General features: G+C 39.5%; 1 protein-coding gene across 1 annotated transcript in view; it reads right to left on the bottom strand.

Moving 5' to 3' along the window:
* Positions 1–576: 576 nt before the first annotated feature.
* Positions 577–24,702, bottom strand: part of LOC108623234 (virus-induced RNA 1) — a 26,618-nt gene continuing 2,492 nt past the window's right edge. Inside the window, exons 2-4 of the mRNA XM_018021609.2 lie at positions 7,911–8,087; positions 1,651–1,781; positions 577–1,562 (exon numbers count right to left, since the gene is read on the bottom strand). Coding sequence (XP_017877098.1) covers positions 1,272–1,562; positions 1,651–1,781; positions 7,911–8,087 — 599 coding nt within the window. The 3' untranslated portion in view covers positions 577–1,271. The remainder of the gene's footprint in view (positions 1,563–1,650; positions 1,782–7,910; positions 8,088–24,702) is intronic.

Genomic DNA, 24,702 nt, shown 5'->3' with positions numbered 1-24,702 from the left:
TCAATATCAAAACGCAGGACCCGCGCCGTCCATTTACCAAATCGCTACCAAACTGCAACAGATTGAAACGGACACGTCCACATGACAGTTCTTTACTCTATATATGGTGACTTTCTGGCGCTGATGGTCACTTAGTGACCTGCGATTTTTTGGTACTAGGCGTGTGAAAACGCACGCGCGATGATGTCACGTCTGGGGATACGCGTAACGCCAATCCATGCGCCAAGCCGTGCACGATGTTCAACCCTTGAAGGAGTTGGCTTTTCCTGCTATGCCTGCGGATGATAGAGTTCATTCTTATTCAACTACTGTCGTTCCAATTTCTATTTTTACGAGAGATGGCGTTTGGTGTCCCTAATCGCGGAGGAATTGCAGTATTTAATATTTCCCACGCGCATCGGTGGTTCATGTTCATAGGCTCATAGGTAGAACGCTGTCACGCGGTCGGTTCGGGTTCGATTCTCGGCCGATGACACTCTTCATTGTGATTGTGATAAACGAAGAAATGTAGTATTCAGTAATTTCAGTTTGCCTCACATCCTCTTTTACCATTATTTTTATGCATCCGCGTTTACGAACATTGTTTTCCAATTATTTATTAGCACAAGGAAATACAAGTATAAAATTTTTATCATATTCTGAGGAGACATTCGGGATTGAAGAGAGGGACACAGTTTTCAACAGTTTGTTCTTATTTAAAAAATAAAAATAAGGAAAAGGGTTTCTCGTGTTCGTTTTTCGAATATCATAGATCGTATACAATCTGTAGTATAGTTTCACTACCGCTGGTAATTTATAGGATTGCCGAACGCGAAGCTTCTTCGTCGTAACATAGTTCTTCCCTCTCCGCGATGTATTAAATATTAACAACGATCGACTTCGTTTACGGTTCTTAAATACATAACTATGGAACATGCAGTATATAGTTTCTAACTCTCTACGATATCTGTTGTTTCATATTTTTACAATTTCTCCTGCTTAATGTCATCAGCTTGAACCCGAGAAGCCGAAATTAACGAAATTAATTTAATAAACGAAATTTAGTTGAAAGCTCAAGGCACTTAATAAATGCAGACCTGAATTTCATTCCTCTTCTTTAAATATTTTATTTTCCACGAAAGCATATCACAATTTTTAATCTGGATTTATGGAATCAACCGTGTATTTAATGCTCCTTTCGCAAATAATATAAAACACGGTACTGCGAAATTCTTAATCGACGAAGTTGACTTTCGGATTCAATCTGACGTCGCTGTTCATTCAAACTTCCCCTAAGCGTTCAGGGTCTCCACTTGGTTTCCCGATATTTCGTTGTCGAGGTCCTCGACGGTCTCGACGCTACGCGAGGCCGTGGTACCATCCCCGACTCTGGTGGTCACAGTGGTTGTGCGCCTTCTGCTGGGCAGGGTGGTTACTTCGACATCCTCTTCGCTCTCGGTTCTCAAAATTGTCTCGTTCTCCGGTCTAACGTCGATGACGCGGACTCTGATCACAATGCCGCTCTCGTCGTCACCATCGGTGTACGTCGTTTCATTCACGGTCACTACGTGTCCGTCGACAACCTAAAATCAATTTCAATTTTCGTAGGTTTAATTCTGTTTGCGCATCAAAAGATAAGACGGTAATAACAAGTACTTGCGTGGTACCCACCTTGGTGGTCGAAGTGGTGTTCGCTCCTTCTGGAATCTTGATCCAAGGGCTGCCAGTGTCCTCATCCGAAATGCTTGAGAGGATGCCAGCCGCCATCATATTCGCCAACCGTCTCATTTGAGCCTTCATTGCTGGAATCAAATAGAATAAACATTAGAAAAACAAAATCGAGGTACACATCATATGTCGTCGCCTCCAGATAGAATCTGACCAATCGGCGAAGGAAATGTGAAACCTAGTATCGCACGGACGTGCGATTAGTACTTAAGGTCCCAAATGGCAAAAATTAATTTGTACATAGGAATAATTCTTAAGGGGATAGATAGAGAAAGAATGTTAATAAAGTCTCAGAGTCACAGACTTCTATCCTATTCCAAAGCTAGAGGACTCAAAAATATAGACAGACCTTTCAGAAGGCCGCATAATGAGTAGATATAGTAAGTGTCCCAATTTCTGTTCACGTTAGAATCCCTACTGGTTTAAGACTGCAAAAAAATTGTAGGACTGGGTCATCCTTGAGTCTGACACGGAAAACTCCCATTGTCTACCCTACATGTACATTAAGTCATTACTGACTAGTTGATAAAGCGGTTAGCCAAGGCAATTTTCATCGGCAATGCGGTCTATAGAAATAATTACAGTTTCTATTTTAGCATCTGTTTTCCAGCCAGTTTTAACGCATTCATGTATATCTGTGGAGGTAGCTACTCCCTGTTCAATTGTACTAGATTTTCTTAAGTTAGAGACGGTCTGGACGGCGCCGTGAGGCTTCTGAACATCGTTCTCCATTTCGAGTCGAAGAACTCGTCTCTGTGCCCCTGTGCCAACATTGCAACTTCGATTAGAGTCCCTTCTCCACCCGAACCCTTCCCTATCCGAAACAAGATATCGTATTTGGTCATGGACGTTTCATTTCTGCATCGCTAATCCTCTGTTTACCCGAGGAATGAACTTCGCCAATGGTGCACATCCTCTATTCCCGGTCTTCTAAGTAAGAGCGATCGGATCGAGGAATCGACACAGTCAACAATTTCGAATCGCTTTTTTCTCACTGGGAATTGTTTTCCGCTCGGGTCGAGCGATCGGACACGTAGAAAACTTTTGCAGGGCAGTGTATGCATCAGAACCGAGGCCCCTTTCTTCCTCTCGACGCAGCTTCTCTTTTCAGGCGTAAATTTTCTCCCCTCTTTAACAACGACCGCCGCGACGCTCTCTCCGAGCGCTCAGCAACTTTTAATCCTGAAGACCCTTCCTTCCACTCCGGCTGGCAACGCGGATACGTAACGTGGATCTGAATAACGACTCATCGAGTCGTGCAATCGACAATTACTGAAAATTGCTGCCCATACACCGTCCTCCTTTTTTCGCCTAATGAATTACACGATCGACCCGGGGCGCAATTATTGCCCTTTTATTCGTCCCTCTCGCCTTCCTCATCAACGTCCTCTCGCCTTTGTTTCCAGATCGACAGTCATGTCAAAAGAAGCCCAGGTGAAAGTGATCGTCTGATGAGTAAACTTCGTTTACGATAATTATCAACCTTGATGCAATACCCGGCGACCTTTGAAATCGGAATTGCGACCCTCTCGCGTTTTGCAACGATTGCGCAACCAACAGGATGTATATGTATACGTGCAAATGTAACTGGCGTAACTCTCTCCTTTTATATCGAGATCATCTCTCGTCGGATTGTAAAATAGGCGTTTCGCGTTACGAAATGGAAACATGCACCTGCAATTTTCTATACTTCGTATCTCTGAATTGATTCAACGAACAGGAATGCCAACATTTGTAGAGCATTCAAAACTGTTTTCCTAACAACTCTGATTTTATTTGTAAAGAAGAAGCGTCAGATGTACTGTGAATTGATCAATACACCACGACGAGATTATACTGACTGATCTCAGTATCAATTTTTCTATTTCTTTTATAAATCGTTACTTAAGGTTTATGCGCCTCACCATTGGAGTTGTACCAATGAGCTGCACGATGGGCGTGATTCATCGTTGGAGTTGCGCCAATGAACGACGGGTGAGTGCTACTCAGTATTGGAGTTGCACCAATAAAGAGCGTGCTGTGACCTCAATGTTGGAGTGCAAAGATTTAAAAATACAGGGTGTTCCAGAAAAAGCGTTAGAGCCGAAAATGAGCCGATAATTAACGCAGATAATTTAATGAAAAGAGCTTAACAATCTTAGCACTTACAAATATCGTTTAGAAAGATGTACTTCAATAAAGAATGATTTTTATTTTATTAAATCAAAAGTACTGCTAATAAAGCCAAGACAGGTACTGGTTATAGAAAATATCCCGTGGAGAGGAAACGCGTACAACATTATTAGTTTCCAAAGTTAAAGGTAAAATGAAATGAATCCCGTTTGGAATAATGAACGAAAATTCGGAGGACATCGTTACCAGCGCTCGCTTCGCTGTTTGTTGTTGTTCCTAAAGCCCGGCTGTGTTTTCGTATCGGCTGACGTCGTAAACCGAAAATCGAAAAGCAACAGCGAAAAACAAGATGTATTTCACGCAGCTGTCGTGAACGTTTGCTGAACGTGGAAACGGGGCAACTTTTATGACAGCCCGGTTAATTATCTCAACGATGGTTTAACTGTAATTTAATTACTGCACGCTGTTTTCAACCTGGTTTAACGGACAGAAACGTNCAAAACTGTTTTCCTAACAACTCTGATTTTATTTGTAAAGAAGAAGCGTCAGATGTACTGTGAATTGATCAATACACCACGACGAGATTATACTGACTGATCTCAGTATCAATTTTTCTATTTCTTTTATAAATCGTTACTTAAGGTTTATGCGCCTCACCATTGGAGTTGTACCAATGAGCTGCACGATGGGCGTGATTCATCGTTGGAGTTGCGCCAATGAACGACGGGTGAGTGCTACTCAGTATTGGAGTTGCACCAATAAAGAGCGTGCTGTGACCTCAATGTTGGAGTGCAAAGATTTAAAAATACAGGGTGTTCCAGAAAAAGCGTTAGAGCCGAAAATGAGCCGATAATTAACGCAGATAATTTAATGAAAAGAGCTTAACAATCTTAGCACTTACAAATATCGTTTAGAAAGATGTACTTCAATAAAGAATGATTTTTATTTTATTAAATCAAAAGTACTGCTAATAAAGCCAAGACAGGTACTGGTTATAGAAAATATCCCGTGGAGAGGAAACGCGTACAACATTATTAGTTTCCAAAGTTAAAGGTAAAATGAAATGAATCCCGTTTGGAATAATGAACGAAAATTCGGAGGACATCGTTACCAGCGCTCGCTTCGCTGTTTGTTGTTGTTCCTAAAGCCCGGCTGTGTTTTCGTATCGGCTGACGTCGTAAACCGAAAATCGAAAAGCAACAGCGAAAAACAAGATGTATTTCACGCAGCTGTCGTGAACGTTTGCTGAACGTGGAAACGGGGCAACTTTTATGACAGCCCGGTTAATTATCTCAACGATGGTTTAACTGTAATTTAATTACTGCACGCTGTTTTCAACCTGGTTTAACGGACAGAAACGTAAACGAGTTTGTTGATTGTAATAATTGATTTATAATATTTGTTTGGATAATGTAGTTTTCGGAGTGCAGCGAAATTTTCAAATATTAGATTACGATTTTTGATATTTTTATCGTCCGCAAATCGAACGTAATGAAAGCTCTAAAAATCACCAGAAATGTTATACTATACGAGTAAAACGTGTGAAAATTTTTTTCAATGCATCTTGAAGATTTTTATTTTGCCAAATTTTGAAGAGGTGATCCCTTGACACTAGATTTTTGCTGGTATTTAATTTCTACGGTTCTAGCGTATGGAATCTGATTAAAAAATTCAGAGACGTATTTCTATACGAGCAGTATAAGTGTGAATTTTTCCAAAACGATCGATTGATTATTTACATTAAAAAAAAATTTGTGAAAATCGCAATTTTCGAGGAACTGCCAGTTCTGACAGAGTACCTTTTGACATACGATTTTCGATATTTTTGGTATTCAAGTCCTGCGGTTCTAGTGGGTGAAAATTGATGAAAAAATTCGCAAATTGCTCGTGGTTTCTACCTGTAATTCGTAGTTGGCCAATTGACGGGAGCCGGTCAGAGCAGTTATAATGCACGGTGCCGAATCGATGTAATTATAGAATTATATCGGCTATAAAGAAGGCGATATCGCGGGTTCTATACTAATGAAAGCAATTAGCAGAAATTACCGTCCTAATTAGCTGCTCGTGATTACTGCGGCATCGCGGAAACTGCGGATGCTCCTCTTCTTTCCCTTCTGAACGGAATCTACCGATCTTCCTTTTTCTTTACAGCCGTTCTTTCACGTAACGGAAAATTGATTTTATAGTCTTGGAGAGCGAGCATCCGCAATTTGTTGCTGGTTCCACACGCTTCTGCTCACGTTTCCCGGGTAATTTCATGAATACATCTGCATACCGATAGAAACGAGTTTGAAGAAGAAAAAGGCGAGTCAGAAACGAAGTAGAGGAACCATGGTGGAAGGAGACAAGTTGAGGACAACGAAGAGAGAGAGAGAGAGATAGAGGGAGAGAGACTTGGGAGGGAAGAATGAAGGAACGAAGAAGAATCACAACGAGGAGCAGGGTCTGCAGTGTGAAAAGATTGATCGCATTATCGCGTGGAATTCGCAATGAACCGGTGCGCCGTGTTTTAACGTACTCGACATCCGCGAAAACTCGTACTACTAAACTTGTTACAGTCGTAGGGCATTTATACCCACGCTTTAAATACCGACAAAAATAATTGATCTCATTGCTTTCGAAAATTCGTTGTTCTATCGGTTCGGCAAATAAGTTCGCAATCTTTTCGCCAGAAGATAGATTAATTTTCTATACTGGTATGGTACACATCGAGCTACGACGACCGTGTTTTCGTTATACCTGCGCTATTACAATATTATTCCGGGTTCAAGTGGCAACGGAATGTTTATATGCTCGGTACAGAGTAACTTTACTACTCGTAGCAAGTGTAATTGTAAAATTATCACGTTACGTCGAAACGTAACTTTGAAACTTTTCCCATATTTCACGACGGAGTGAGTAACTGGGACTCGTACGTACGTACTGCTATTATTTCACGTTCAAGAATAATTTCAACACTTAACGCAGAAACGACTTTGAAACTTCGCTGCTACGCTCGCACCGGCTCTCAATTCAGTGAATTCCCCGATTCTAACAATAAACATCGAACAATTGTGATATTCCGATCCGTGACAATATTGATTTTATTTAGAGCAGATATTATTTTCTCTAGAAGAAATTCCTTCCTAAGGATTTTTCATAGCAACACTGATAAGAAGAATAACATAGGTCCTCAAACAGAAATTAACATCCTTAAGCATACAGTTTGTGCGAAACGGCGTGGCACGCGCTCTTCTTTAGGACAATTATTTTATTTAGAACGAAGTGACGACGACAGGAGAAATTCCAAATGGCGCGTCGCGCGCCGGATGCTATGTTTGACAGACCGCATGTAAAGCAGAACCCACGAATAGCACGGAGTGCAGAGGTTGTAATTTTATGTTTGTGCCTGTCGAACCGTGATCCGCTTCGCGCGGATCTGCGGCCCTCCGCGACCTAAGCGTGCGGTCGTACCGTTCGCGCGGCAATCACTCTATTTAGTATTTAGCCGATTCCATGGCACTAAATCCGATGGATCTCTGTCTATAATCTGTTATCCGCTGGACGCGGTGATCATCTGCGGTTCGATTCATATCGTTTTATCTCGTTAATTAGTACTTAACGCACGTTTCTCTTCATTATTGTATAACGCATTATTTTTGTGGAATTCCTTATAGAATTACAAAGTCCTTTATAGAGTTTCTCATGGTAAAAATAAGATCCGGTAGCTGAAATGCTCTACCCTTTCCGAACAATAGTGGTTTTTGTAAAAAACGATGATTTTATGAGAAAATGAGGAATTGTATGAAGAGTAACACAGCACTTATAGAGTTTCTCAGGGTGGAAACAAAATTTGGAAGCAGAAATGCTCTATTCTTTCTGAAAAATAGTTCTTGTGAAAATATCAATGATTTCAAGGGAAAAGGAGATTTTTTAATCCACAGATAGAAGAGACGTTTCATAATACGTACATCCAATATTCGACGATGTACTACCGGAAGGGATGGTCCCAATTTAACATAACGTAGATCAGAAACAGGGTCTCTTATCGGAGGCATACGACAAGCCTCCCACGGCTAATAACGACTATATGAATTTTCCTGTTTGCTTACCTTGTATGTTCGAGTACCATCTATCCATCAGGTTCGATCTGATCATGCTGTTCCAACCCCAGAACGGGTTTTCCGCGCTGTCGGTGTCGTCGAAATCGGTCGCCCCCATCAGTTGGTCGGACGGTAAAATAAGGACAGTGTCCACCTTCTTTTCGTCGCTGTCCGCGTCACGCACACCTGCGTCAACAAAATCATGAACGTCTTAAAATCTCGCAACATCGCAAAATATTTTACTAGAATGCACGTGGAATTACGTTACGTAATTATGAACACACTTTTCCATGTTGATTTTTAAACCGGTAAAACGGCCGGGTCGTTATAGAAAGTTTTAATGAAGAGGATTTAGTCTGGGGGATTACATCATCCTCCGGGCACGGTGTATTTGCTAAGTTAAATTCGCGATGAACGTTTAATATTACGTCGAATCCAACCGCGTGTAACACATTGGGTGCAACTGAATTAAAAACTAATAGTCTTTGAGAGACATATTTGCGAGGCGCGGAGACCCTGAAATATTACTGCTAAGAACGAACTCGATCCATTTATAAAACCGTGCGAATCCCAATTTAACCCGGTTTTACCGCGGATAATATCAAGGTAAATCAATTTGGTAATTCTCGCCAGCATTCTTATGCAAATGAGCAGGGATATAAAATATTCAGAGGATTAAAACAAGGAGGCCCTCGCGAAACTGGCACATCCAGCTTAACTCAACGTAGAATTAGTTAGCTAAATAATTTTATTCGACAATTCCTGACGTTCCATGAAAAAATCTTTCTCCCCAAACTGAATGATCCAAAGCAACTCCGTGAAACTCCAGTATAGAAGTAAGTTAAAAAGGTAGAAACGACGAGGGTTACATAATAATTATTCTTGCACTCCTTTGAAACGCGACGGGCAACCCTGGAGCACTTAGTGCTTTCGAAAGAATTTGCCAAAGTGATTTATCGCCGAGTCCTTTTAGTGCCACGCCGCTGAATCAGCTTCCGGCGAGCCCCACTGTCACGCAGTAAATGCCGGATTCTGTCCAACTGTGTGCAAAGAGGTTGACACGCATGGACAATCCCGATCGGTAATCGATAAGCAGAAAGCACGCTGGCGTGCATTAAAAAAAGGGAATAAAGAAGAAGGAAGAACAAAAAAAAAAAAGCGTCACGGTGACCGTGCGACGTCTCATTTGCAAAGTGTCAAAGCGTTGCGTGTACCTAAAGTCTCGAACGACGCGGCTATCGTTTCCGAATGATCGATCGAGTGTTTTTTTTTTTTAAACGGAACCCACCCCAGGCAGCCCAAGGTTTCCCTCGTTTGTATATCAAACGGGTCCACCGCATGCTGCTCCCTACTTTGAAAGAACCTCGAATTTTTACTGGGTGCTACAACGTTACACTGTTTTTTGCGAGATCAAATCTATAGCAGAGGGTTTTTCGTACGGGGAATGGAAATGCGGAGTTACGATCCCTGGCTGACAGTGAATAATTGCGATAGTTTTATGCAGCTCCTTTATGGTATTATTTTAGCTGCAGGATATTTTTTACTTCACTTGTAGAATATTCCCTAGTATTTTAAAGGCCGAGGGTAGTCACGTGCGCCTGTTGGTAAATTGTTGACGTTCCTTCCTCTGTTTTAACGACGAAACAAAATATGGCAAAATATGGTACAGGGACTATGAAGAATAATTTTCATTGATTCCCTTGTGTATTATGTACAAGCTGTAATACGTCCCACATTTATAATCTTTAGAAATTTCGAAAGACTTAATAGAGTTTTTGATTAAAACTGATGGAAGGTAAACAAAAGCTAAGTGAATTTTCGAAAATTTCGTTAGCTTACATTTAAAATCTTGAATAATCTCGTATAATATGTAATTTCAAAGCAGCCCTGGACTATGAAGAGAATAACATCCCATTAACGAAAACAAAGACGTTCTCCAAGGTATTCTTAGCACCTCTCGATTTTCCCTTAGAAAATTCTACAGAACATCCTCCTTCGCCGTCACTTTTTCCTACCTGTCGCGTCAAGTGTCTTCAGCTCGTGTTTCAATTAATGTTACAATACATTAGAATATTCTGCTAAAGTTCATTCTATAAACAATATAGACAGCAGACGACCGTTAGTTGTGTCTTTATTGATCCCTCGAGGGGCACGTGGGTTTTCTACCATCTGGCTAGAAGAGACAATCAAACGTAGGATGAGGAAAACCAATGCCACTGGCAAGGTATTATCTTCAGGACCGTGTTGAAGGTTTTCCTTGGCTACTGGCGATTATTCAATTTGCTCGATTCATATTGACGCGCACAGGAACGTGAGAGTCAATTCGAGTCAATCTAATTCCCCCGTACCTCTGCAAACGAAGGATGAAGAAGGAGACACACGGAGGAAATCCGTGGTAAGGAAAAAAATCATCGAGATTGCCGTCAAGAAACGAGATGTTTTGACAGGCGACGACAAGATACTACTCCCTTATTGAATTCCACCCTCGAGGGACCTTCTATAACGTCCCAATTCGGTATTATTCTATACCTCTCTTCCTTCGATCTCTCACTTGTTCCCTGGGACAAACCGTGCACGATGATGTGTAACAGCGACACGTAACGATGATACGAATGATACAGGTGGACCTTAAGGATGTATTGGCTATACAGTCAATCCCAAAAGTTTATGCACTTTAGAAACGCATTTTTTAAAAAGAAATCAGACGTCGGAAGAACATTGCTAATAATAAACAACAAAAAAAAAAATTTAATGAAAAATGTATGTAACGTACAGTGAAAGAAATATATTATATTTTCGCTGTATAATTAAACTCTATAGTTTGCCCTTGCCTTCTTTTTTTAACAGACATTACGGTTTTCATGGGCTCATCCGATTTAATCATCCTGCATTTCACATTTCAGATGCTCGCGTGATTTGATAAAGGTAAACCGCAGGAGCAGCGCGAAAAGAAGCCTGTTGTTAACAAAATTGCAACCGGTGCGCGTCATTAATTCAGGAGTCCCTCGTCGGGCGTAACTGTAACAAGAGTCCTCGAAATTATCACCGTGCATTAAACTTAATTTCTACGAGTACAGCGCTCGCAGTTGCTAAGTTTGGCAACTTCCGGCGAACTTCCGCCCCTAAGCAGTTTATCCTCGGCCATTCCACCCGGTAAATCTGCTCGTCGAATATCCCGAACTTTCTACTGTAGATACCCGGAATTCCATTTTTTTTTTTAACTCCACTCGCATTTGGTTTGCATTATAAAAATTGTTTGTCCTGTGAAATTATTTGCAGAGGCTGTGAGAGTTGATGAATGATAAAAAAAAACGGAGAAACACGTTAGCCATACATTTCGTTGCAGGGTTATTGTACAGGGTCCCATGGCCAGGGATCCCTTGAGAAATTTGAACCGGTTCGATTTATCGGTTCCCTTCCACCCGTTCGTCTTTCGAGCTCTCTTTCTCAAGCGGCATTAGGCAGGTTTAATGCGACGCCTGCAAAAAGGAAAACAGGCCTGCGGAGAGGGCACGGGTGAGGGAGTAGGTGCCGAGTGCCATTGACTGCGGAATAAAATAGACGGTGGCATTTCCACAGCGGCTTAGCTTTGGCAAAATTCCATTTCTGTCCCGTCGCCGGGCCCTCCGCAAAAACTGATATTTCCCTCCTTCCCTTATTCCTTATTCCCTTCCTTTTTCTCTTCCACGTTCTCCCCTTCACCTATATCCGCGTTCTCTAGCCACCAAGTTTGGCTGTATATCGTAAGAACCAGTCGCCTAAATTGCTCTCGCCATGTCCCAATCGTATAAAAAGACCCTTGATCTTCTGTGCGTTGCGTCTAATGACCGCAGCATCAAACATCCCCCGGCGATTCCATTTTTAATTCAAACGCGATTACAGCTTTAACTGCTAAAATATTTTATGGCTAACTAAAATTCGCGTATTTCAATTGAACCGCTTGTACGAGTGAAATAAGAGAAAAATTGTCGACGAATATTCCCTAAATTCTTAGATTAATTGGGAAGACCGTTAACAATTCGATTAGAGGGAGGCGAAGCATCTGGTTCTGGGCAGCGGATAATTATAGTAATTACGGCGAAGGCATCGACGTGGCTAGGCGCATACAACGAGGATACACACGACACAGTAGCCGGGACGCGTATACGGGGGTACGATACAGCTCCTCGATGACAGTAGCCTAGGGCCTAAACCAATATTAGGATGAACCTCTTAGTGCTGCGCTACATACCTATAATCATTGACACAACCACTTGAATTAATAGCCGGCAATTAGCTGCATGATAATGCTTCCCCCCTTTAGTGCGACGCGATACTACGGTATCACCGGGCCCTGTTCACTACTGATAAAAACCTCACACCGAGATTCGAGGGTCTAAACCAGTTCCTGCGATTACAAAACCGTATGAACTTTTTTTATCAGTAATACTGACTTTTTTTACATGTACGCATTTCTCCACTCAAAACTAGTTTTACTGGTTTGATAGTCGTAATCTTAAATGGGTCAATAAATACTAAGAATACACTTTTGTTGCAAATTTGTTACAAGTTAGTTGTAGATACGTTACAGTGTACGATAAACGTTGTGTCAGGAACAATTCCTATGCTTATAGGTTTTCAGTAGTTCACGACGTATTCACCGAAACAGCGGAATGTCTAAATACTCGTTTTCAGGGACACCGCAACAGCACATCGCACTTTAAATGTTGAGTTTCATTCAGATTAACTCGCTTCCGAGTTAAGTTTCCCCTTCCGTCTAGTCTTGCAAAGTCAATGAGATAATTGGATTCTTGTGTTTCGCTGCCAAGCTTTTATTGCAGTCCCCCTTCCTTTTTTTAACACAGATTAAAACTGTTTTCGAGCTGAGCAACGCTGACGACTAACCTTATTTGAAACACGCTTAGTGTTTCTTTAAAATTTATTATAAATATCCTGAGCTTTATAAAAATTTCATTCGACACTTTAAATATTATTCCGTCCATTTGACTTCCCTTTCATCCCGTTAATAAACCAGGAGGTATAAGTTACACGGGTAAACTTTATTCAACCGCCTACTGCATAAATGATTAAACAAACGTTAATACGATTATTTATTCACGCCCGTTCGACGCGGCACGCTATTCAAAGTTAGATCCGATTAATTTAACCAAAACCAAAGTGGTGAACCACAAAATATATTTAGTCCAAAATAGGCGTAGTATAAAGCAACTATTGTTAGAGTCTCCTGATATGAAACAGATTGAGAGTTAGATTTTAGATGTATTAAAATAACAGAAACTCGATCATTATATATTCCCATCGATTGCTATAAAGCTTTTCTCCAGCAATGTTCGTTGGACTCTACGATTCCCTGCAGCTGGCAATCGCAACGAGTTGATACACTGCGGTATAAATTCAATGGGAATATCTGAAGCTTGCAGCACCTACCTATATAATATTCCACGATCGTATAACGGGGCACCCATTATATCCAGCAATATTCGTCGTTCCTTTTATACGCCGGATCAATTTTATTTGAAAAGATCCACCCTAAGCAGGATTTCCCCAAGTAAGACAAATCATAAATTCGCGGGTGCCATACTTACGAGATTTCTTTATCAGTCAATTACCCTAAGCAACGATTACTCAATAGTTTTTGGTATGAACGCCGTTAATAATAGATCGGAAACACTGGAAGGACTTCTATTAAACGAAACCGTTGACAGAATTATTTACTTAGTGCGTGCGACAACGAATGTAAATGCAATCTGATTATGCAATAAGATGAAAAATTACGGTAAGACAATGCAGCGCACGCGACTTAAGTGACGAATGAATAGGCAACGAGGTGGTATATCTAACAATAAGATCAGGCTTCCTTGACGTGCTCGGGGAAACAGGTTTTCCGTAATCGTGTGTGATTCATAGTAGACATGACCTACGCGCGTAAATCTCGTCCACTGACATTTACTGTCCACCTGGAACCTTGCTTCCCTCTTTTTTTAAACCGTACACGGTTATTGCTATCACTTGTCGACGTATGCGAAGACATCCATCAATTTTTCATTTCAGTCCATCAAAAAATGTTTGAATACTTCCCTGTACAAGGAGATTCAATTTGTTTCAATCACACTGCAAATAGTTTTTCTATGTACAGAGCAAAAATGTCTCTCTGTAATTTTAAATAAAAATAGAAACCGTGAACACTTGTAGGAAATTTGCAAGTTCACAATGGAAATGATAATATATGTACATATGTACGTAGATCAGTTTATGGTATTTTCTCTTAAATATTCATAAGCTCCTTACAGAATTCATAAATTCGCAGTACACCTTAGGACGCCAATAAGCTCGGCTCTTAAAAGTGGAAACGTTATTGCGTTCACGGTTTTATACCACGCTGGATGAGATTTAATTTTCTAAACCCTTCTTTGAAAATATCTCTTAGGTATGTGTTCCAATTACCAGGGATACAAAGGTGCCTAAGTGCCGCAATGTATAAAGGATGTAAAATGATTACGCCCAGGACCGAATATTAATATGAAACTAATGAATATTTTATGAACTTCAGTTTATCATTTTTTTTGTACTCTCCTTTCGTTGCTGATTTTTAATAGGGCCTTCTAACATTTTATGCACCTGTCTACTGTGAATATGACCAGTTACCACAGCGAGTGAAATTTTTTTTTCATATAATAAACTAGTTCAATGACTGAGGATATCTGAATGGGCTTCTCGGATTAGAAGGCTCGGCTCTGGCTTTAAGAAAATGTGATTGACTGATTTAAAAATGGGGTGAAAGTAAGCCAGCCGTTGCGTAAACTCGATTGCTTAAATCGAGTATAAATGATACCAGATTTTTATACCTCGATTTTAAGAAACTCCTATTTTTATCTAGTACGTTCAGTGTTCACAATTTTAGAGACAAAGTGTTAAATAATTAAATAGGAATCTTTATTTCTTAAAATAAAATTCAATAAATATTTCTTAAGATAAAATTAATCACAAGAAACAATCGACTGTTATGAGACTTCGTACACAATTGTTAAATTAGTATTGTAAGTATAATAGTATTCTCCTGAAACGCATATTCGCTTCTCAGGTAGTTAACGAGCCTCCCTTGCACAAAGAGTCTTTACGCTGGAATTGTAAACGTTGCGTTACACACGAGTAGCAAGTTATTACGTCTTCGACATCAAGGACCTACTCTGCTATTTCGATTTCTAGTTTCATAACGCCGGGCCTGCATTGTCGTCCACGTCAATCTTTACCTTCCCTCCTCTACGTTCCCCTCCATCCACTGTAGTCCTCCTTCTCCTCAGCTCATCTCCCTACTTCTTCTCTACCCTCCGGCTTGTCAACCTGTATCTTTCTCTCACCTCAATATAGAAAGTTGAACCTCGCTCTATATAGAACGGATGCTACGTGGATAAAAATGGTCCAGCCACTTAAGATTCTTTTCCATGACCGTTTCTCTTTTTGGCAAGAGCTCAGAGGATTTTTTTTATTAGTTTATACGCATGCTAATTTAAGACGAAGTTCGTCAGGACACAAGTTTAAGACACCCCAGATCTTGCATTTAACTTGAAGTAGAACGCCAGAATATGATTTAATTTAACAATCATATTTGATCAGGACGAGTTTTTCAACTACCTGAGACACTGGCTGTGTGGCACACCCCGAATTCTGCGTTCAACTTCGAGGAACTGAAGCATACCATCAGAGTATGATTCGTACGTGTCCACGGTGGTCATTAAACGCGTACACGGTTGCCGCGCATGCGAGACTTGCTCGGCCTCATGCATATTGCATTTTGTCAGCGCGCCGCGAGTAATAAAGAAGGATTATCATAATGAAATTCATTTTGCATCTGCGTAGTATACACACGTAGCAAACGTGTATTATATACACAGCGAGCCTTTGGCTAGCCTTAGAGGATTTACGGTTGACCGTGAGGAGCGGACGTATCTCTTCCTCGTTACACTCGTTACCCTCGGCCAGAGGAAATACAAGAAGCCAGTAGTTTTGAACCAACGACAGAGAGGCACGTAACGATGCAACATGTAAACACGTGCACTCGCGTGGCAAATATTTTAAAAAAGAAGCAACAGTTTCCGATATCTCGTTTCCTCAGTAACCTTCCTCAATAAATTATATGTCTAAGCTGACAAGTGGAATTCTAAATCTGTTTTTTTCTTCTTGGATTAAAAACTATATCTGTAGGAAATACTACTACTACTACTACTATAATATACTACTACTATACATATAAGTAGGAGATAAATGATACGAAGTATGGAAGAGCAATGAAGTGTGAAATGTGTCGTTAGCAGGTATGGAGGAATTAATGGAATAGTGATGTGACTATAATTAATCAGGGTTGTGTAGAAGCTAAATTAGAATCGTGATGCACGTGTCTTTCCGGGAAGCTCCTGTTTAAGTATAATAAAGCAAACTATGAGACTGTATAATTATAACTGTGTAATTTTTTCCTATCCATACTGAGATTTTCTTATCCGACATATATAAATTATTTTCGTTAAGAAATGTTGATTAGTGAACCTGTTATCAACTCTGCCACCTCCCCCTCCGCCGTTAGCTTCTTCTAATCTCTCGCGGCATCAACAGCGTCGATAAATTTCGATCTCTCTAGTCTCTTTGGCACCCGTTCACCTCATCCTTATCCTTCCTACTCCTTTAATTACGCGAGTCAGCAATCTTCGAAGTACCGTAGGCACACTTCTAGCAACGTATCTCCATCCAAGCATGACGAAGTTCATCGTACCTATACGTATGTATGTACGTACGCGTCTGCTAAGTAGATATGTAGTTAGATTTGTTCGTGTGTGCATGTGGCGTGGCACGTCGCGTGTGCACCGGCAGCCGATCGCATTCCAAGATGCGAGTTGGCAGAGGCAAAGAAGTGGAACGACTTCCAATTATCGACAGGCCTCTATAACAGGAAGTCTGCCGCGCGACGAAGAACCTCCTGAGTTGAGGAACTCTTCGTTTCTTGAATAATGTCGAAACGTTGAAATTCTGTTTATTTTTTAAACATATACGAAATAATAAAGAATGGATGATTTATTTTTATAGATACATTTTTTAAACATATACGAAATAATAAAGAATGGATGATTTATTTTTATAGATATATGCAATGGGATGTGTGCATTAATAAATTAGATAAATTATTACTATAGAATTTAAATTATTTAGGACAGTGACTACGGTATGATTAGAATAATGATATGGACAGGAGATTGTATTTTGCTGAAAGATATTTCCAAGAGAAGAAGCAGTTTGGATTCGATAATTGAAAATATTCATAATTTTAATTATAAAACTACAGCGTCAAGATGAAAAGAAAATAATGTATAGAATGATAGGAAGAGAAAAGGGAAGACGCAGAAAAATGATATTACCCAAGCTGTACCTATTCGATTCAAGAATCCCAATTCGAAATCGTTACTGATATTACACCCAAAGGAGGCGAGGGAGCAGAGGCAACGGAGAGGTGAATGTCGAAAAAGCTAACTGAATTCGAATTGGAAAATCAATGTAGAACGTTCCTCGACGCGTTTCGCGTGAACGTTCTTCACGCTAGGAATACAGTCTGAAACCGTACTAGTTTTTCTACTCACAAATCGATTAAGGCTGCGGATTTTTTATAATAACCGAAAGCAGCCTTCAGACATTTTAATGTGCGTATTATTTCACGATCCTTGACGAAATGATGAATGCTGAGGATAATTACTACAAGTCAGTGGTTATTTCCCTTACAATTAGATTCAACAGAAAAAATCCTGCACGTATTTGGAAAAGGTAAATTTAACAGACACATGGGAATATAATTCTCGTGACGTTAAAACCGGCAGGTATCTGATTAAGAAAACATCAGACGTAATAAGCGACTACTTATTAATTCTTGTTTCGAGTTCTATAAAACCCGAGGTTACGTAAGAGGATTTCCGCGGCAATAAGCTTCGCAATGAAGAAAAAGGAGAAATAGACATAACTAGAAGGTACTACACGCGTGACGATAAAACCGTGAACAGTTTCGCCGATAAATCCGTTGGCGTTTCCTATCGGCATTAAATAGTTCTATTCCCGATGTTGCATATTTAACAGGCAACGCATCCGAGCAGAAAGAGTACTCGTTTATGCACTTGAACTTCGAGCACATCGACCTACCAGCGGAATTTGAAGAATACTTGTGTTAATGAATGAAAAGCAACAGCGCAGCTATACGTGACTGGACTTCAATAAATCCGAGGCAAACTGGTTTTTTTTCTTAATCAAAGACACGAAGACAATTGTCAATGGAATTCCTCATACAACTTCCTAAACTAATTTACTCTTAGGTAGGATTTTTATTTCAAATACTGTTGGAATTTATTAAAGCGTTTGTCGGTACTGTACATCAGTTATAAAAAAATTGTTCAGAAATGCATTTCACTTTTGAGTATTTCTTACGGTCCTCTAGTCAATACTCGTGCCGCTCGTAAGTACCGTCCTGAACACCGTTTAGCACGATAGAGAATATGTATGTGTTCAGTCGTCTCGCGTTCCTCGAAACTTAGGTAATAATATGTAATTCGGATTAAATCAGAAACTGTTCTTGCACGAAGGAGAAGAACTTACGCGTTCAACGTCTGCGTATAAGAAATATTTATTATTCGAGAAACCAAATATAATTAAATTAGAGAAACCAGAAATAACGAGTTGACATTTCAGCAAAAAAAAAAATAGCTTTAGCTTAATGAGAATCTTTTATGTAAAAAAAAAACTCGTTATTCTTTATGGCATAGAAAATGAATCGGAGTTAGAAACGAGGGAAGAAACAACGGATGGGAAAAGAGATAATGGAACCAGTCATTGGGGGACTTTATGATCGGTACCAAATGAATTTCCAACTAACCAATTCGATCCCGATTTTCGCGTGCGATATGCACTCGACTATTCATAATTACTCGATAGTTAGCAACCGCAGGGGTCGAAGTTTATGGCTTCGCGACTCGCCGGTAATTGGATTGTCCGTCGACTGACCGAACGCTTCCATAATTCTTTGTACGTAGCGTAAAATCGAAATGGCTCTGCCCATCTCGCCGTTTACTTCAGTTAAAATCTACTCTTCCCAGTTTATATAACAGTGCTATTATTATTTGCATTCCGGTTAGATTAGCAGATATTGAAATCTTCCATCGATTCATCGTTACCTTCATTTATTCCTAATAATTGGCAAATATTTGTTCTATTCATTCAAATACCACAGGAGCGAATTTTTAAAGTGGAAATAATCTCGGGTATTATCACAATTAAAATTTTTCAGTTTAAAAAAGAACATCGTGTGTCAGGCCGAAATTCCAATTACAGTAAAAATGTTCAACTTTTCGTTCGCAAAAGCTCCTAATAGAATTTTCCGTTTAATTACTAACAGGTAAATGGAAACTCGGAGTCTGTTCGCCGGGATGGGTCGTAGATTAAAATTTCATTTTCCCCTGTTTAAAAATTCATACATTTCCCGCGTGTATAATACTTCCGATCGAGCTATTGAATTATTACGTCACTGTTGTTTCCTGTTTCTATGCTGGGAAACCTCAATTCACTTCCTATTTCCATGTGTCAAGAATGATATTAAGAAAAAAATACGTTATAGGATGAAACAGAATAATTGAATGAGAAATTTATATATTCGTAATAATATATGCTGGTATTATTCAAACTATTGCTGCATCTGATGCGTTTTTATGTAAAGCAATGTTGAATTTATCATACAATTTTTTTTTTTTTTAAAAAGATATAAAGGTATAATCAGTAAAATTGGCACGTCAATCTAACTTTATTATGACAAGCGTTAACATGTCAAATATATTGTAATTCGAGTGCAGACTATTTATATCCTCATTCATATCTTTTTTGAACAATTTCTCGCCAAATCGTAACAATCCAAAAATATTGATCAATTAATTTATACGAATTTATTGGAAATTATTGCAAATCATTGAAATACAACGACGTATCTTTTTGTGAATTGGTAAAAAAAAATCACGTGTCAAATTCATTTTATGATCTAAAAAATGTAACGACGAACTAAGGAAAATATGTAATTCGATTTCGATTAATAAATGAACAATAACGAGTTTTGGCATTTTTATTTCACTTCACTGATTATTCATTTCTTTCTAAAGCCTGACATTAAAGAAGTACATTTCAATCAGAGAATAAATTCAATTAATAATCTCCGTCATACAAGAAATCTGTAGTCTGTCAGTTTGGATAAACTGATTGTACGTGATACTTTTTATTCGACTCGCCCTATGTATTACATAAGTATCTATCGATTTTGAAGCAGGAGGGCGACGTGCACGTGCGACGCTATTGTTTCGACTTAAATGTAAGTTGCACGTAGTTTTAAGATAGAACAAAAGTTCAATCCTGACACGTTCTTCCGAGCGATACATCAGAAGTTATCTGGGACTCGGGAACACCCTCGCAGATGTATCTCATGTCCCGTTAAGTACAGAGTATTGTCCTCGTTCAAAGAATTATAAATCCTTGTATCCGCGAACTACAATCCTTATAACCAATACGAATATAATAATAATAATAACGAATTTAAAACCTTCTTCATTTCTCGAATTGAAAAAATTTCTTCACGGATGAGAGAAGTTGAAACATTTTCGAAACCGTGTATTATACATAACTTTCTATCACATTCTTTAAACATTAGGGAGAGATCTCATACCGTCTACGATTTTAACGACCGCTATTCGCTGGAACTGGCCAATAGTAAATCTAACAAACACAGCTGTCAAGAGTATTATTAATATTACGATGAAACGCAGTGGATCCACTGCGACGTACAGTTCCCATGATTATAAGCGCGATGATTGGTACAACGTTGACCGATGATCACCGCGTTAAATTGACCCTCCTAGAGAGGGCGAGCATATTGGAGGTGGAGGTACGGACGGATGCGGCGATCATCACCGGGGAAAAAAACTGTATCGGGGCAAAGTTACTCGGCCCCTTTTTTTTTCATTTAAATTACTCGAAGGCGGTAGTGCTGTGACGCAGCCGGCATACTTAATGACCGCATATTGTGCGCTGCCACTGCCACTCAAGGCGAATACTACGTCAACGGGGAATGGAGCTGCTCGCGACAGGAAAATAATGCGGGTTTGCTTACAAATCCGCGGCTGCTCTTCCTCTGCGAATATAAACGTGCACACATGCGGTACGCAGTAGACAATAGACAGAAGTCCATAGCCCATGGCAGGTATGAAGCTATTAGCAGACTTGTTAAGTCCGGTTTGTTTCAAAGAATATTTCTGGTATTTCCTATTGGCAATTGCAGTACTACTTTAGTATTTATATATGAATTTAATTACGTATTGAAGATAAAAAGTGGTTGGAGAATCTACGGTGTCCCATCATTCACCATCGGGTGTTCCTGGCAAAAAAGATCTCAGCTCAGCTGCGTCGTATAATGTAATGCGTCATTTAATGCAAAGCTGATGAAGCTGCCGAAGGTGAATTTGATTGACAATGAGAATTGGATAGAATCACTCGGAGAGCTCGTGTAACGTTATAAATTAGATTGGCTAAAAGGGGGGATACGAATAGATGAATGAGATTGGATAGATGAATTATTAACTTTGAAGGTGAAGTATTTTTGCTGTAGATAGACATAGGACATTGTTCGAAGCTTAGCATTTTGAATTTAAAATTCAACGAGGCTGAATCATATCCCTGTTAACGGCGTTTCAACGGCGAAGGTTATTAAGCCGGCAGGTAGCGGAGGAAAGGTACGTATACAATGAACGGGGCAACTGAGCGTGACACGGAACGGCGGCGCGAGGAAGCGCAAACATCCATTTACGTTCGGAACGGATGCGTAAATACTAAATACGAAGTTGGAAGAAGACGCGGAGACACGAGTTGGCTACCAGCGTTAATGCAAAATGAAAAGACAATATATGTATGTATGTGTATGAAGTGTTGGAGTTCTCTTTGATATGGTGAATAAACTAATTAACGATCGATCGGAAGTAATTAGTTGCGTATTCTATGCCTGCCATGATTAAACGGCGCTTAGACCACTGTTGGCTCCTCTCTTTTGATACAAATTAATTTTGGATATTTGCTTTAACTCTCAATTGATTAGTAAATATCGGCAGAGTAATTTTAGCTTAAATCAGTTTGACGGAAATAATTAAATCTTCTATAAAGTAACAATAAAAATAATAGCGAAGAGCATGATTTATATCGACGTGGACAAATGGCAAAATGATTGTCTATTTAGGTAACAACTGTGTGGTTTTCTCAACTCGAGCGGTGGCGTTTAAGTTTAATGTATCCATGGAATGGAGGCGACGGTTACGGTACAATGATTTATTCGAATGGGTGTGCATGTCAGAAGAAGAATAATAGACTCTGTGTAAAAGAATGCATTTATTCCAATGTTCCCCCAGAAATTCTACTCCGGGCGATACGCGGTGATTATTGATGCTAATGCGTTGAAAAACTGTTCAGTCTAGCCTTACTCCGGACGAATGTTAACGTTAAAATAGTTCTGAACGAACATGAAGGTTCTAAATGATTCAGAGTTCATACTTTTATAAACGATACTTTGTAACGTGTACGTTTCAAATAAGGAAATTGTAATTCTATTCTATCGAAGACATTGAATGCACTCAGTACATAAAATGTTTAGAAAATAATAGAAATTTATATATAATATTTACAGGAAGGGATTAAAATTTTATTCCATCGAGTATATTAAATTTTTAAAAAATAATAAAAATTTATATATAATATTTGAAGGAAGGGATAAAAATATTCCATGTATCGCAGCTGTGTAAATCAACCTTGGCAACGACTGTTTCACATACGTAAGCTAATTGTATGCGACACGTCATGGCGTTATAATTTGGCTCGCATTACATATTTCCTTAACAATATTCGTATTATGTATGGAACATTAACAGGTTCGATAAAAAGAGATACATTTTTCTTTAAGTAATATGCATATCTCCAAAGTTCAATTTTTAAAGAACTGGGTGGGAGGCATAGCCTTTGCTATGTATACTAAGTCATGGATGGTTTGACCTAAGCAATGGAAATAAGTGTAATAGCAATGAAATTGATCTAAGCTATTCATTTTCATATTCGATTTATATACGCATACGTATGCTACATTTTATTTTCAAATTATTGGCTTATAAACGCATGTAATCACCCGCGTCCCATCAATAAGGTATTTGAATATCGGTGGCTAAGTATCGATCACCGCGACAAACATTGCAATAAACGTTGTTTAAATTCCACCGGGGGGTGCGAACGTATTACAAATATCCATAGAACGTAAACACGAATTTGTGGAACGTGCAAACAATAATACCGAGAGGAATAACAATTGTACAAGCATGAATGTAAAATGCAGCCTATAATGATTCCCCGGCAGTTCTCCAGTAATTTCCGGTAAATTGTCGAAAAATCATATAACAAATATGCTACCGGTTACACGTAACGCAGTAACAATACGATACGGTTCATAAATTACTTTGAATACTTCGACGAATGCGTGTTTCGACATTCGTGGATATTCTGCGAAGCTCATCCCGTGTACGCAGGTGAAAAGCTGGAAATAATTTCTTCTCGAAATCCTGATTTGTGGTATACGAAAAACAAGGTTTACGTTTTAATCAGAGTCGAATAAAAAACCGAAAAATCAGCTTCATTGATCCAATATTAAAAGATCAATTCTACTTATGAATGTGAACAAATATTATTAATGGGCCACTGTACACAATGAAATAAAGCTGTAAACAAAAAAGCAAGAATGCAAATAGTATAGGAAATATTTCACAGCAAAAGATACAAAGAAATATGGTTTGTTGCCAGTTGGGAGTTCATTATACGACCGGCTATTTCCTCGTTCCATTTGCCATCGAAATTAGCGTACACGCGAAAATATAATCATCATCCGAGCCCTTTGACAAGCCGTCTGAACTGACGAGTAGCAGCAGTAATAGTATTATTATTGTGTCACAGAAAGAAATTGTCGAGCGGCGGTGTGACGCGACGGTGCATTGAAAGTTCTCGGATCGTTTATGAGGCAGAACGTCTCGCAGGATAGTTGGAACGAAGCATCCCGGAGTCTCGTAGATATTCTCGCCGGTATGAAATTTACTTGGAGCGTGGACTTTGCTAATTAGTACCGGGCGTCGTTTTTGCGAGACCCCGGAACACTCGCGAAGCTCGTTTAATTGGCGGCGTTTCATTCCGAAGATAATTGTTCAGATGAATTTCTGTCGAACTGGAGTTTACTCCGGTAGGTAGGTAGGTAGTTTCGATTCCCGTTGCAGAGTTTCCTGTCAGTCAAGATTCTGTCGCGACCTACCAACGGCTTCCTCCATTACTCCAGCAAATATGCCTCGCGTTATTGTGCCGCCGCTGATGAAAAACTAGGAAAAAATGAGAAATTGTTGCGGCGCACTGCTCGCAGCTCTCGGGGAAATTGTTATTGCGTCCTTTTGTTGGATTGTTCCCTAGCAATTGTCTTTAAATGAATACGTAGCAACGGTTTTGCCGAATTAATTTGAGGGGAATCAACTCGATTTGTTTCCTTCCTCTAATTTTAATAAATATTCAATGGTACCGTTTGGGACTCGAATCAACGATTAATTATTCACTAACTGACCTACCCGCATTCCCAAAAAGGACTTAGGATGAAGTCCATACAAATTCTAATTTATGCTCTTTTGTTTTACGGCTTTGTCGTTCATTTGTTATTTGATTATTGTGACAGATTTAT

The sequence above is a fragment of the Ceratina calcarata genome, unplaced genomic scaffold (genome assembly GCF_001652005.2).
Source record: "Ceratina calcarata isolate Rehan_Ccalc_2016 unplaced genomic scaffold, ASM165200v1 scaffold255.2, whole genome shotgun sequence".
Classification (NCBI taxonomy): Eukaryota; Metazoa; Arthropoda; class Insecta; order Hymenoptera; family Apidae; genus Ceratina; species Ceratina calcarata.
This window is presented reverse-complemented; position numbering and strand designations above follow the sequence as displayed.